This window comes from Dipodomys spectabilis, unplaced genomic scaffold (genome assembly GCF_019054845.1).
Source record: "Dipodomys spectabilis isolate Male_0828 unplaced genomic scaffold, ASM1905484v1 ptg000017l, whole genome shotgun sequence".
In the NCBI taxonomy this organism is placed as follows: domain Eukaryota; kingdom Metazoa; phylum Chordata; class Mammalia; order Rodentia; family Heteromyidae; genus Dipodomys; species Dipodomys spectabilis.
The window spans coordinates 8490283-8505447 of record NW_024870694.1 but is presented as its reverse complement, the minus strand read 5'-3'; the positions used below and the strand labels follow the sequence as shown (position 1 = coordinate 8505447).

Genomic DNA, 15165 nt, shown 5'->3' with positions numbered 1-15165 from the left:
GTAGCTAGGATTATAGGTGTGAGCTACTCGTGCCCAGCTGTACCTAAAAGTTTTTATTTGAGAACTTTCAAAATTGTGCCTTGGATCTATCAGTAAATACTCTGACTTTTGTCTATAGGAACATGCAGAATCATGCTGGAGACTGGCCCTCAGCCTGATCACAGCTGCTCCTTCAGCCTTCACAACGGCAGGTTATTTAGGCCAAGGTTCTGGGTCCTCCCCCGCCCCATGGGAGAGAAGCATCTCTGAGAGACTGGCTCTTCCCATCAGCACCTCACCTTAATGCTCCTCTTGAACATGTAGCCAGGGGTGAGGGAGCCCTTCCTGAGCAGTTCACTGAAGATGACAATCTGCTCAAAGAGGAATACACGTCTCTCCTTGGTCCGGGACTGCATGCCGGCATCCAGCTCAATCACGTAGAACGTGTCCTGCTGCAGAAGCTTGCCCTGGGCAGTCAGGGTACCCTGACAGAGAGAGAGAGAGAGGCCCAGAAAAGTCAGTGAAGCTGGGAGACAGCTTCAGCCTTCTCAAGCCACATGATCTTCCCCTCTGGGGATGTGAGCAACAGATATGACACACCAAAAAGCTTGGGACTCTAGTAAGATACTGAATTGAGATCCATCCACATGTCCAGGGACACCACAACCATTTTCCTATTCATGTAAGAGCTCTAGAGAAAAACAGAAAGGAGGAGCAGGAACCACTAAAAACAAAAGAAAAAAAAAGAGCTCCAGAAAAATCCAGAGGAAGGTAGAATAATTACCTAAAAAGGAATTGCAAATTACCCTGGACATTCATTTTTTTAAGTAAAAAATGGAAATTAAGTGATACTTGGAACTAGAAGTAGCCTTTCAACCCTTGTAGCTCTGTGCACTGTACCTATTTGGCTCCCTAGTGGCATGAGCCAAGGACCTGGGGTGCCCTCATGGCCAAGAACCAGGAACCAATTTATAAGCCAAGGGCAGTAATACAGGGAGGCTCTCAAATAAGCTGATGAGTCCTGCCCCTCTCCTTTTTCTATTGGTTAGGATGAGGATATCTTGAAATCTTAGTCTCCTGTGAAGACCAACAGGTAAAGTTAGGGACACTCTAGACAGGGTTGCCTATTTTATAAACTGGTAGATATTTTCTGAGTCCTGGGATCCTTCTTAAAAGGACTCCAGCTACCTTGTTACCATGAGCTACACATTAGCCATTGCAGGTGGAAGAACATAGTTGCTTTGCCCGTTTCTAATGAGACTTTTAGAGACATCTTTAAAGGGAATAAATATGCCACACCTAGCAAGTCTTCACAGAAACTATTAGAATGCCTTGCTTTTTTTTTTTTTATTGTGTTGTAATAAAAAAAAAACCCTGCCACCTGGGAGAGTAATCAGAGGGCCTCCTCTGAAATGCACACATTCTTTGGTGGGTGATGACTTTTGGTCTTTAGTGCAAACATTCCTGCATGTGATACCTAATCCCAAACATTACCTGGTTGAGAGGTCATTTTTCTTTTGTGTGTTCTTTAGAAATGCCTGCCCTCTGCTTAGATCAGAGCTCCTTACAGCCAAGGTCAGGAGCCAAACAGGCTTATCTCTACTCTGGTCCAAAGTTAATATTAAGCCAATGACCAGCTAGCCAGGAAAGCTCTACAAGTTCTATTAATATTACACAAGAACCTCATCATGGGGCATAGGCAGCCAGTGCTGCAGGGAAAGGCAGAGGCTTTGGGAAGAGGGAAAACGAGAACTTCTCCCTGTGTGCATTAGGGAAGCCACATTCACAATTAGCAGATTCTCACAGTGGTTTGATTTAAAAGAGAAAAGAAGGGATGGGGAAAGGAGTGGTGGTGGTCACTCATACCTGTAATATTAGCTACTCAGGAGGCAGAGATCTGAGGGTAGCGGTTCAAAGCCAGCCCAGGCAGAAAAAGTATGTGAGACTCTTATCTGCAATAAGCTGCTCACAAAAAGCTGGAAGTGGTGCTGTAGCTCAAGTGGTAGAGGGCTAGTCTTGAACACAAAGAGGCTCATGGACAGTGCCCAGGCCCTGAGTTCAAGGCCCAGGATTGGCCAGAGAGAGGGAGAAAGAGACACACACGCACACACACACACACACACATACACACACACAAAAGAATTGCACACTCCTGGGTGTTGTCTTATATGGACACACACATGCTCTTGAAGTCTAAGTTGAGTCAGAGAGCTCTGAGTCAGAGCGCACAAACCAATGCCTTTCTTCCTGTCAGCAGTCAGTTCCTGCAGAGACACAGAGAAAGCCAAGCCAGATTCAAAACATGGGTCCTTCAAGGTTGAAGAGCAAGAGGGAATACTTGATTTATTCACAATACCCTCAGATTTGGAATAATAACAAAGGCACACCTATAAAAATCCCTTCAGTGTGACTAAGGAGAAATCACACATGAGCTCAAAATTCATTAATTGGAAGTAGCTCTGCTTATGCTAATACTTCAGATCTCTCTTGGAGAGCCAGAAATCTATGAAAACCAATAGTAACAAAGATTTCCCCCTCCTGCCCCCCAGTGCCTATCACCACAAAGCATGGAAACCTAATGAGGACCCACGGGCCAGGCTTGAAAAGGCAAGAAAGACAACCCAACTGGACAGACAGACAGACAGACAGACACACACACCGAATATATCCAACATCTTCTAACTTTACTTACCCCTTTCTTAAACCTCTACTAGTTTATTTCTATGTGTGTGTGTGTGTGTGTGTGTGTGTGTGTGTGTGAGAGAGAGAGAGAGAGAGAGAGAGAGAGAGAGAATTATTTCTTAATTATTTCAACTTTTAGGAATCTCAGCTCTCCAAAAAACATGAAATAGTAGGTTGCAAGAATAATGGGAAATAGGATTATCTTCCTGTCTATAACACGTCAGCTGCAGTTTTATCATACTAATACTCAAAATGTAATGTTCAATTAATTTATGACATGAACTAATGACAGTCACTTAGTAAGTATAACTCAGGAAAGTGGATTTGTTCTCACAAGTTTCACTGTTATGAAATGAAGAGTGACCTCCATCATTCCCCACTCCAAGAATGTGACCTTACTGGAAGATGGAGGTCTTTAGGCTTAACAGACTATGACTGATATTCTTATTAAAAACATGGACAATTTGGATACAGGCTTATCCAGAAGGAAGAGATGTGAAGACACAGGGAGAACAGCATGAGATCAGAAAGATGTCCCAGATACGTCATGGGGCAAAGCCAGGAATGGGTCCTTCTCTCCCAGGCCTCAGGAAGAACCATCCCTGACAATACTTTGATTTCAGACTTCTAGTCTTCAGAACTGAAGATACACTTCTGGAGCTTAAATTGTCCAATTTATGGTACTTTGTTATTACAGCCCTGAGAACTGGTATGTTCACTTCTTAAGATTTTATTCCTCTCTTCAAATGACAGGAATGTGTCCTACGATGGTTTAAAGTTTTAGATGGTCAGTACTTAAAAATTCAGTCGCTATAAAAACCTGGTCAACAGAACTAACTTCTGAAAAAAAAACTGTTTACATTCCCATTCAAACACCTGCCCCATTCTGCGATGCCTCACATCCCCCCATTCTCAATCAATATGGAAGAGGGAAGAGGTCATTGTTGGATTCAAACAGTTATAAAGAACTATGGACTTTCCAACCTCCTTGAATTCTAGTTCCAGTTTGGCCAAGGGCTCTGTTTCTGTCCTACCAGTGTACTTTCTAAATAGATACGTGTCCCAGCCCTATAAAGCAGAGGGTTTGGACAGGGTAGACAAGACACAGGGCTCCAAAGGTCTCACTAGCCTGGACTCCCATTACCAAGAAGAGAGGGCTCAGAAGCATTCCTCAGGACTCACCTCAAAGCCCTGCAGGCGCCCCAAATTCATCATGTCATTGCAGCGTTTGGGAACAAGGCACATTAACTCCACAGCTTTCTGTGAGGAAAGACACAGTCGCTCAGAAGGAGGTGCAGTAACCAGCAGGAAACTCATGGCAAGCAGGGCTGGAAGACAGGAACCTCACCTCCTTTATTTGAGGAGAAGACATCAGATGCCAGCCTACTATCAGAGGACTGGGAGAGGTTTATTTTTTAATAGGTGAGGGTCAGGGGCCATGGCTGGTGGCCATTACCACAGGCTTCCATGTCTATCAGTGACCCACGTGGGGCAGGGGGCAGGGGGTGTGGGGAGAGGATGTTACCCAGCTCATAGTTTTCCAACCACTGGGCACTGGCTTATTTTCTTTTCTTCCATTTTTTCTATTTCCTTTCTTTTCTTGTTTCTACTGTGCCCAAGCAAGAGCCTTGCCAGAAATATTAGAGATTCTGACCTAAAATAACCTGCCAGAATGGCTGCAACCTCTTTGGCTTAAAATAATCCCCATGGTGGCACAAAGACTTTCACTTAGGTGTGGAAGAGGGAGTGAAAATGGAATTCTTTATATGTTAAGAGTCAAATAATACTTGGAGTCATCGGTAAAATGCAAGTTGAATCCCTGAAATTTCACCCAATCCCTGCAGGATGTAAAGGGGTCAAATACCACCCCTTTTCACTACAGATCACCTGCCACCACCAGAAGAATTCCACTGAGGTTAGATTCATGGCTAGCCAAGGACAGAATTCTCAAATTTTAACCAAGTTCTAGAAAATACTCTGTGCTGATTAGCACTCACTATTCATCATACTGCTGAGTTTGAAGGGAGTTACCTTGGACCTTCAGTCCTCCAAGACAGTCTTTTTCTTTAATGACAAAATCATATTGGCATGGTCCCTAAGAACAGCAAGCACTGCAAGCAGAAAGCTCACCTCAATATCTGCACATTCCAAACCAGCCTTCTCACTGTACCTCAGGAAGTCCTGGGAAGCAGGGAAGGGCAAAATCAGTTAGTAAACTAGCCACAGAACTAGAAAAACTTATCATAAAAATGCAACAATGCCCCCAAAGACTTCCCCTCCCCGTAGAGATGGCAATTGTTTGTAGTAGTTGATAAATAAAATTATGAGCTGTAGTAGACACAATGATATTGAGAAAAACCACAGAATACTCAAAATTTCTAACCTAGGTAAGAAAAGGGGCAAAGGAAGTGGGGAGTAAGTTAAGACAAGATGGGAAAAGAAGATTCAAGTCAGTCTCTTCCATTTAGTCTCATGTTTCTAGAAGAAATATCAAATTAAGCTATTGTTTGAAATATAATCGAGGGCCAGGTGTGGTGGTTCACAGCTATAATCCTGGTTAGGAGGTGGGATGAACACAGTTTGGAACAAGGTTGTGAAAATCCAGTGTAAAAACCCATCTGGAAAATAAACTAGAAACAAAGGGACTGGGGCTTGGCTCAAGTAGTAGAGCACTTGCCTAGCAGGTACCAGGTCTTGAGTTAAATCCCAGTACCAATAAACCAATAAATACATAAATAAATAAAAATTCTAGGTAGTCCTCATCTAATGTTTCTAGGGCCCTGCCTTCCCTTCTTTTCTCCCTTGTTTTCCACTCTGTTTTTATGTTATTATTATTCTTTAGTTTTTAAAGGTATCATCTATAATAAAGTAAGAAGTTAACTGAAGGAAGAAAATCAAGTAACAAGCAACCTTAAGGGCAGAAATGAGAGCCTTGCAATTTTCCCGGGCACATAGCTGACAGTGACCAGTAGGTGAGATGAAAGCCATTCCTGCCTCACTAGTTGAGGCCCTTCAGAACTAGAGTGGAGACGGAATCAGAGCACAAGCTCACTGGCTCTGGCCTGAGGAGACACTTCTCTGGTATGGACTTAGGCTCTTAGCTTCTTACCTTGAGGAGCAACTGGTACTTTGTTATTCTCTGAATAGGCTTGATGAGAAAGTCACTAAGTGTCAGCCTTTGATTTATCTCCTGTTTTACCTCCTAAAACATAAAGGTACTGTGTTAGAAATGAAGCTAAAAATTAAGGGCAGGCATGGCAGGTCATGTTTTCCAGAAAAGTCTGAGATACACAAAACACACAACTGAGTACAGCACTGCTCATCTGTCATGAACAGTGCATGACCGGCGCCATGGCCTTCTTTCACAACAAGCACTGTCAGAACCTGGTCCTGGGAGACAGTCTGGAACAGGAACTTTGTTCTCTCTTTTGCTTTAGGGCAGGGGCAGGGAAGCAGTTCCCCTAGGATAAAACAGGCTTACAAGTCTGGGTCCTAAATTCACCTCTAAGGGAAGGCGTCACTTCTCCAACCAATAAAGTCAATCCTTCCAGGTTGGAACAATCACTCATAGTTGGAGGTATTGGACAAAACCTCTAGGTGGTGACGGTAGTTCCTCAAACAAGGGAATGACCCTCAGCAAGCAGTTCTGGGGGACTGGTGAGAAAGAGTGTGTGCACAAGTCTGTTTTGCAAAGGACCAGAGCTGTGAATGGGTACTGAGCCAAGAAACCTATGGCTCTGTTGAGGCAGGGAATTCTGTCATGAAGGGTCAACAGTGCTGGGGAGCAGGTGCCCATGCACAGATACGCCCCTTGTGTATGTCTGAATGTGGCTGTCCCGGCCTACATTTTCCCCAATTATTTAGCAAAGCCTGAGCAGCTTACCTCAAAGTAGGCATCGTACTCAGCCACGATGTACTCCGAGCGTGGCTTGTTCTGGCAGTACCACACATAGATGTGCAGCTTCCGCTCCTGAGACAGACAGAGAAGGAAGACACCAGACAGTCAGGTGCATTGGGACCTTTTGCTCATCCTTAGACTGCTGAGCTGGCTGTATAGGGAAGACCAATCATCTTCCAAGGCAATTAAACATTAAGGACATAAGGTAAGTGTAGTAGGCAAAAGTCTACTTTTCAGATTGTCAAGGAGGTTTAAAAAAATCCTTAGAGAGAGGTGAGAAGGCAGGCAAGTCCAGAAGGAGCAGAAGAGAGAAGGAATTTAAGAATGTTCATGACAAGTGGAGCCTTGGTGGCTCACACCTGTAATCCTAACCTACTCAGGAGGCTGAGATCTGAGGATTATGGTTCAAGGCCAGCCTGGGCAGATAAAAGCTATGAAATTCTTATCTCTGATTAGCCAGGAAAAAGCTGGAATTGGAGGTATGGCTCAAGTGGTAGAGTGCCAGCACTGAACAAAAACGCTACTTGAAAACAAAAAAGAATGCAACCAAGAAATATAATCAAAGCAGATTGTTTGCATGTATGAAAATAGAAAAAACAAAACCTGTTAAAATTGTTTTAGGAAAGGAGAAAGGAGAATGATAGAAGGAGCGAGATTGATATAAGGGGTTTATATTGAGTGGCAAGGTCATAATAAAATCCCCATTTGTATAACTAAGGTATGGTAATAAAAAAAAGAGATGTATATGAGGAGGCTGTAGAGCGGGAGAGGGTAACACTCACATGTTTAATAAACAGCTGGGCCAATCTGTCTTGCTCTTGGATACATTTTTCCAGTTCAGCCAGGAAGAAACTAGAAGGAGAGAGGGGATAAGAGAAGGAAGCCACACCACTCAGAACTGTTATCATCTCACCGATGAGCCACAGGTGAGGAAGTTCCCCTCAAGCTCTGCCCTTTAGGTACATACACTAGAGGAAGAGGACTCATAGTGGCAGACTCCTGACCCTGGGGCAGCATGAACACTTACTCTTTATGCCAGTCATAAATCTGGTGGATATTCCCAAACACGATTTTATCCTTCCCTCGCATATCCTCTGGGACCCCCTTCTCTTCTATTCTCTTCATGAAACCCTGCAGCAACAAAGGCAATGGTCAGTAGAGGCTTTTTGGGAGAAAGTGTTGGGCTAGGCCCTACACAAAACTCTAAGGGCAAGTGCCATTGGATTTCTCCTCTTCAACTAGGACTTAGACCTTGGGCAGAATGAGGGGTGAAACTTTCAAGTTTCTAGGTTTCTGTATTTGTCTCCAGGTCCCTTAAGAAAGCAAAACAGGGTGTAGTTCTGGGAGAAAACTTTAGTATGTGTAAAGGCCTGGGCTCCCTCCTTAATACTGCAAATATACGGAAATACATATATATGTATGTATGTATGTATATATATATATATATATATATATATATGTGAAAAAAAGAGAAAGAACAAGAAGAGAGACAATCATCTGTGCTTCTTTCTCCTAATCCCAATTAGTCATATTGTTAAAGACTCACATGTGTTAAGTGATAATATGCTAATACTTTTGGCTATTGCATTAATTTGTAATTTCATTTCAGCTTTCAAATCAGGTTTCACGGCTGTACAGGTAGCATGCATTATGTGTGGCAGATGAGAACATCCAGGAAACAGGCCATGTAGAACTTATCATCATGCTGATATCTGACTTCCTGAGATGGCAGTCTCTCAGTCTCCAGATTCCCCAGTCCTCTACCCCCAGAAGCCAAGTGTTTCCATCCCCTGATGGAAGTGAAATTAACCATCCATAATTTGACATTCAGATCCCCTGTGGACCAGGTTAGTTTCTTCACCCAAGGTTCAGGATAGGCAAATATAAAATCCTTAACTCAGCAGATTTCATAGGCTGGACTTATGGGTGACTGGAACTGGCAGGCAATTTAGACACTAAGAATTCAATTTTTATACTGAGAATTCTTTCTTTAAAGATGACTAACAAGCTGGGCACTGATGGTTCACACCTGTAATCCCAGCTTCCGGAGGCTGAGATCTAACAACTATGGTTCACAGACAACCCTAGGCAGGTAAGTCCATGAGACTCATCTCCAATTAGTCACGAAAAAGCTGGAAATGGTACTGTGGCCCAAGTGGTAGAGTGTTAGGCTTGAGCAAAAGGAGTTCAGGGACAGACCCCAGACCCAGAGTTTAAACCCCAGGATCGGCAATAAATAAATAAATAACAATAGGGCTCTGTGCCACCTAAATTATCCACTTACTTTGTGAGGCTTTTTCACGGAAACCAAGTGTCTAAGTCTCTCTAAAGTGAATTCTGTGAACATGTACAAGGTGACTACTAACCAACCACTCACTTTTGCTTGTTGGTGGCTTCATTCTTATTGTTATTAAGTAGTGTACAAAGAGGTTATTTTTTCTTTGTCTTTTTTGGGGGTGGTAGTACTTTGTATGTGTGTGTGTGTGTGTGTGTGTGTGTGTGTGTGTGTGTGTATGTGAGACTTGAACTCAGGGCCTGGGTGCAGTCCATGAGATTTTGTACTCAAGGCTAGAGCCACAGCTCCACTTTTAGATTTTTGCTGATTAATTGGAGATACGAGTTTCAGGGAATTTCCTGTGGGGTGGCTTCCAATCTCAATCTTTAGCTCTCAGCGTCCTGAATAACTACGATTACAGATATGAACCACTAGTGCTAGCTTTGTCTTCTTGGTAGTAACAACTATCTCCTAAAAGCCTAAATAAATGAATAAGACCCAGGATTTCACTAGAAGTAACCTGGATTGTGTCCATGATGGTCACAGCACTGAAATGTATACGTCCCCATGGTAAAATACCAAATAGCCACTTATGAGAGTAACTTGGTCACTAAAAACAAAAGGAAGTGGCATTGATTCTAACCAAGAGCTTGCTGTAACATTTGGGCCCCTCTATCCCCCTTTCAATGTTTCAAGGAGAAAAGAAAAAAAAGCTTACATCTTTTATTCAAGTTACATCATCTTTTATTTTCACTTCTGTAAATATCCTGACAGAGTAGAATGTCATAGCCATGAAGCTAAAGCACCCCAGCTCAGGCAGTGTCCTATCTGCTCCTGGTTGGATGAGTATAGATGAACTCTGAACCATTCACTTACCTCCACCACAATCCCCAGGTCCTTGACATAGTCTTTCTCTGTCTGTACAAGTTCATTCAGGACAAACCTGGGCAAGAGATTAAGGACAGTGAGGACTCCTCTCCACCATCAGGCAAGAAATCTTTACACTCAAGAGCACAGGAAACTTAGACAACTTATGAAAAGATCAGCCCAAAGACCCTCATTTAACATCCAGAAAGGTACTTTGTGGTACTGACTGGATGGAGGAACCCACTGAAGAGCTGAGCGCAAGAGCCCAGAGACGGCTTTCCTGAATGACATGGCAAGAAGGCCTCTCATTGCCCTGAAATCTCTTTCCAATCTTATGAATGTTCTCCCTTTAAAGACAGACACAGGGCAGAAACAATGATAAGTACTTTGGCAAAACTGAGTTCTGAAAGCCTTGGGGTCAAGAGATAACAGGAGACTTCAATTCCTTCATTTTGGCTCCATTCTTCTTAAGCCTTTAAGTCTTCAAACATGCAGCTTTCACATTATAGAATTTGCAGTTCTTTAGATAGATAAGTGCTCATGGTAACCAGTTGGGGAAATCCCCAGTCAAGTCCAGAAAGGTTCACTGCAGATATTCCACACTCAACTTTTTTTTTTTTTTTGCCAGTCATGGGGCCTGAACTTTGGGCCTGGGCACTGTCCCTCAGCATTTCAGCTCAATGCTAAGCACTCTATCACTTGAGCCACAGCTCCATTTCCAGCTTTTTCTGCTTATGTGGTGCTGAGCAAACCCAGGGCCTCATGCATGCAAGCCACCTTCCCAGCCCCCTTTGTTTCTTTATTATTATTCCTACCTGTTAAGAGCATTGGACTATGTGCTAGTTATTTTCATTTGGGTTTTCACATGCTTTTAACAAGGTAGGTATTATAAGGCTCTATTTTATCTAAATAAAAATAGTGAGATGGCGCTGAGTGCTTGTGGCTCATACTTGTAATTCTAGCTACTCAGGAGGCTCAGATCTGAGGACTGTTGTTCAGACTCAACCAGGGCAGGAAAGTCTTTAAGACTCCAATTAACCAGCAAAAATCCAGAAGTAGGGTTGTGGCTCAAGTTGTAGAATACCAGTCTTAGAGTGAAAAAGTTAAGGGAGAGTAACCATACCCTGAGTTCCAGCCCTATTATGGTACAGAAAAAAAAAAAATCATGAGATGAAGAGATTAGGTGACTTGCCGAAGATCACGAAATGAGAAGGGAAGTCAGGACTTGAGCTCAGCTGTAAAGAGACCAAAGGCCATGCCTGTCACTGCAGCCTACTGCCTGGGGAATGGCTCAATGGGGTTTTTGAAGTTCCGGAAGCCTCAGCCTCCTTCTTCTGTCTGGACAGTCATAAAATGCTATGGTTATACACAGAGCAGAGGGCACTGTGTGGTCTACTGAAGTTTGACTCTTATTATCTAATTTGAAAGGGTTTTGCCTAGAGCCACACAAGTATATTTTTGGCCCCAAAAGCAGAAGGGGTAAAGTTCTGAGCTGTGAAAGAAGGGCCCTGGCACAGGGGTTATAACTGTTTTGAACCCAGGAAACAATTTATCTAAAATTCCTGTTCTGTCCCGCACTGAGAAGCCAACAAATCCCAGGGGTCTGGGGCCTCAGGGAATGGGGGAGGAAGCAAAGGAACACATGCTTCTTTATCAGCATGCCCAGCTTTTCCAACTGGCTCGCTCCCTCTAACACACAATCATGTGTCTTGGGCCACAGGAAGGAACTGGCAAGGCCAAATAGAAGCATTTTGATATATCTTTAGCATGACCCAAGTTATTGCTTGAAAGAGAGTGGTAAAAGAAAACCCACAGGAAAATGAGAGTAGGAATTTAGAATTGGGAGGGCCCTCTGGAGAAGAGGTCTAGGGCTCTGTCTCCAGGCAGTATTTTTATCCTTACCTACTTGCTGGAGGATGGGGGATGTCCAGGGTTTTCAGACTTTAGGGGAGGGAACTGCACTGAGAGCTTCTAAAGGGCCTTATTACATCATTTCCCTTCAAGGGCTGATGGAGTATCTAGGGAGTTGAGGATACACTGAAAGCTGATTCTGAATAGTTACATCGAAGATTTAAATACACACATCTCAAGGTGGTACAAATGGACTGATAATAAAGCAATTCTTTTCCCATGTTCACTTCTTACCAAAGTTACTTAGAAATAAATGTTATTATTTGATTCAACTGAAATTCTTTGTGCTATCAGGCTGGGCCCACTTCGAATAGCTCTCTTTCACAATGGTAGGGAATGGTTGGTCTCCCACAGAAAATCCTTCAGAACCTTAGTACTGGCTGTTCCCTCTGAGAGAACACTTTTCCTTTATGGCTAATTTCTTCTGGTGTTTGTGCAAATGTCAGAATCATTTCAAATGGCAGCATGGCCTTATCCACACTTCTGATCTCTCTTACATTGCCCAATACACTGCCTCTCTATTTTGTTTGTGTAATTACTGCCCTGACTGAAGACTACCTTTTGTTGTTGTCTGTCTTATCCATTGAAGGGACATAATAGCTGCTCAACAATACAACTTGAAAACAAGTCCATTCTTAACATTTTTCCTTCTTTGGACCAATGGCTATTTGCTTTCATCTTGGAGAAAAGATTCAACTCTTTAAATTTAGCCCTTCTGTGACCTACTGCCATTTCCTGAATGAGTCTCAGTTCTCTATACCACTGAGTCCCTGGCTGTACACATGACATAAAGCACAACAGGTTAAATAATAATATAGAGTTAGGGGAATGAGTACCTCTACTGCTGGATGTTCAGGATAGCTCAGGAAGTAGAGAAGTGTAGGGTTTGGTAAAAATCAAATGAGAGAGAAGAAATGGGTATAACAAGTAAAAAAGGCAACAAACTTTTGATGCTTGCCATATCAAAATCAGATCTTGTCTTGTTTGGAGAGAAGCTTAAATACTACTCGCAAGTCCATTCAATCTAAGTGGCAAGGGTGTGGTGATTGGCTTTGTTAGAACCTCCTGCTACCTCACAGGTCAATTCCCTGGTAAATATCTCCCTGATAGGAGACTTAGTTTGGCTTGACAAAGAACTGGGATGCCAGCTCTGGCTTCTCAGTGTAACTAATAACCACTAGAGAGGCTAAAGAGAATAGGTTCCCCCCTTTCTTTTGTGTGTGTGTGTGTGTGTGTGTGTGTGTGAGAGAGAGAGAGAGAGAGAGAGAGAGAGACAGAGACAGAGACAGAGACAGAGACAGAGAGAGACAGAGACAGAGAGAGACACAGAGAGAAACTATATTGGAGCTTGAACTAGGGCCTTTTGCTCTTGCTCAGCTATTTTGCTTATGGCTAGTGCTCTAACATTTGAGCCTTGCCACTACTTCCAACTTTTTGCTGGTTAATTAGAGGTAAATCTTAAGATCTGTCTGCCTGAACTTGCTTTTGAACTAAGTAGTTAGGACTATAGGCATGTTACAGGTTGGATCAGCTTTGTGGAAGACCTATGAAATTTCCCCTTGGGGATGTATTTTTAACCCCCCAATTATATTCATCAAGTTATGGAGGTTCCTCGTGAACCTAACATTGTGAGGACAAATCTGAGGTAACAGAGTTTATAGTATACTGCTCCTCTCCTCTAGGAAACAGTCCTGCTTTGATGCCAGGCTCTTACTGTGATGTTTCCACTTTTACCTCCTAGGAAACAAAGTCCTAAATGCTTAGTTTGCATATTTCTGAGCAACTAAAGGGCTTGGCTTTGCTTATTTTTCCTGATTTTAATGTCTGTGATCTGTACATCAGTGTTATAGTGTACAGATCTGGTTCACCTTTACTTGGAAAGAATGAGATTAGTGGAAATATAGTACAAAAAATTTCTTGTTTAATTCTCTTTCAACCCTGTCCATTATCATGTACATACACACACACACACACACACACACACACACACGGATGCATGCACACATGCACACATGTACCCCTGCACAAGGTTATGTTCTGATGAGCCACTTACATCCTGCCTCTGAGGGCTTTGGCTTTCTGTTCTTCTTCCAGGTTTCTAGGAGGTGTGGGTGGGGTCATCCCCTCATTCAGGCAGCCTGTGGGGTCCTTCAAGCTCCCCCTGTAGGACCCTCCTTCTAGAGTCTAGAAAGAGAAGAATAAATAGCCTTAGAGAATGTATGCTGGGAAGTCATTTGGAAGCCTTGTATCCCACCTGCCTAGTCACAGCCCCCTGAGGAAGTCAGCAGTCCAGATTGCTCTTATGAACCACAGGAGACCAGAGACATCCACCCGCTTGCAGCAGAGCCCAACTGATGCCTGCTCAGGGAATCAGGGCATGCTGGGCATCTATGTGCAGCCAACTGCCTGGACATAAGCTTGTCACAGTGACTTATCTCTGGGTAAAGGCTGGGGGTGGGTGGGAAGGGGACTAATCATTGCAATTCTATAGCTGATAAGAGTTAGAAAAAAAATCAGCTATAGGACCATTAAATACAAACTGGTAAGGGTTAAGATAGAGTAGGGAGAGGTAAAATAATGCTTTGTTAAATGAGCTACAATTCTTTTGAAGGGGACACTGAGATGTACAGAGGAAATAGCAAAAACAAAACAAAACAAAACCGAGTCAATAGATTTAGCCTTTTCCAAAGATATCTTTGCTAAGGTTATTTATCAGGGGCATCCTTTTACTTATGAATCCTCATTTCTCCTAATTAAGGTGCTTCAGGAATGAGGAAAAACAACACCAACAGATGAATTAGCACAGTACTCTAGAAGGAGCCAAGAGGGAAGGAACCTGAATTCTAATCCCAGATCTGCCGGTCACTGGGGATCTCGCAGGAGATATCTAAAATTGTTCCATGCTTCAGTTTTGTCTCAAGATCCTATATCTTTCCTTTCTGCAGATTTCTAAAGAATAAGATATAGTTGATAGTTACACAATTTCTGTGTGAAATTAAAAACATGCTCTACAATGGTGAGCTGTTTTCCCTCTGTAGTTGGCACTAATAGTAAGTGTACTCAAAATGGGCCCAGTGTAACATTTTTGCAAGTGCTCTGGAAAAAAGGACCATTGATGTTTAGCATTTGGTTATGTGAACTTACAGAAGCAATGGAGACAAAAAGTAAGACTAGAGAGCAAGGTCAAGGTAGGTAACTGTGGAACAAATAAGAGAGAGTAGCCAAACAATACCAAAGTCTTCACTACAGCAGCCACTGCAGCTAAAGGGAAAGGCTTCGCTTAGTAGTCTTTGAAAACATTGATCCTGACATTGAAGTCAGAAAGGTCTAAAAGTGCCTCCAAATGGTAGGAACAACAAAGGCTTAGTCTTGAATGAGATACACTTGGGAGTATCTGTCACAAGCTCTTTTAGCTGTTGTCATTTAACCTAGGCCAGGCAGAGGCAGGAAAGACGTTGAAGGGATAGAAAACATAAGGCAAATGAGACGAGAGGGGGACCATCATCTGAGAAAAGATGGAGAGCACTAAGACTTGAATCCCCAACACTTAAAT

General features: G+C 42.9%; 1 protein-coding gene across 5 annotated transcripts in view; it reads right to left on the bottom strand.

Annotated features, from left to right (window-relative positions):
* LOC122097518 (kalirin-like) overlaps positions 1 to 15165 on the bottom strand; it is a 97534-nt gene that overhangs the window by 40699 nt on the left and 41670 nt on the right. For all 5 annotated transcript variants that reach the window (XM_042668083.1, XM_042668091.1, XM_042668097.1 and 2 more), the window contains 9 exons: positions 13666 to 13796; positions 9711 to 9777; positions 7587 to 7690; positions 7342 to 7411; positions 6545 to 6631; positions 5771 to 5863; positions 4792 to 4842; positions 3844 to 3921; positions 279 to 464 (listed from right to left, as the gene is read on the bottom strand). In XM_042668083.1, the coding sequence (XP_042524017.1) occupies positions 279 to 464; positions 3844 to 3921; positions 4792 to 4842; positions 5771 to 5863; positions 6545 to 6631; positions 7342 to 7411; positions 7587 to 7690; positions 9711 to 9777; positions 13666 to 13796 (867 nt within the window). The remainder of the gene's footprint in view (positions 1 to 278; positions 465 to 3843; positions 3922 to 4791; positions 4843 to 5770; positions 5864 to 6544; positions 6632 to 7341; positions 7412 to 7586; positions 7691 to 9710; positions 9778 to 13665; positions 13797 to 15165) is intronic.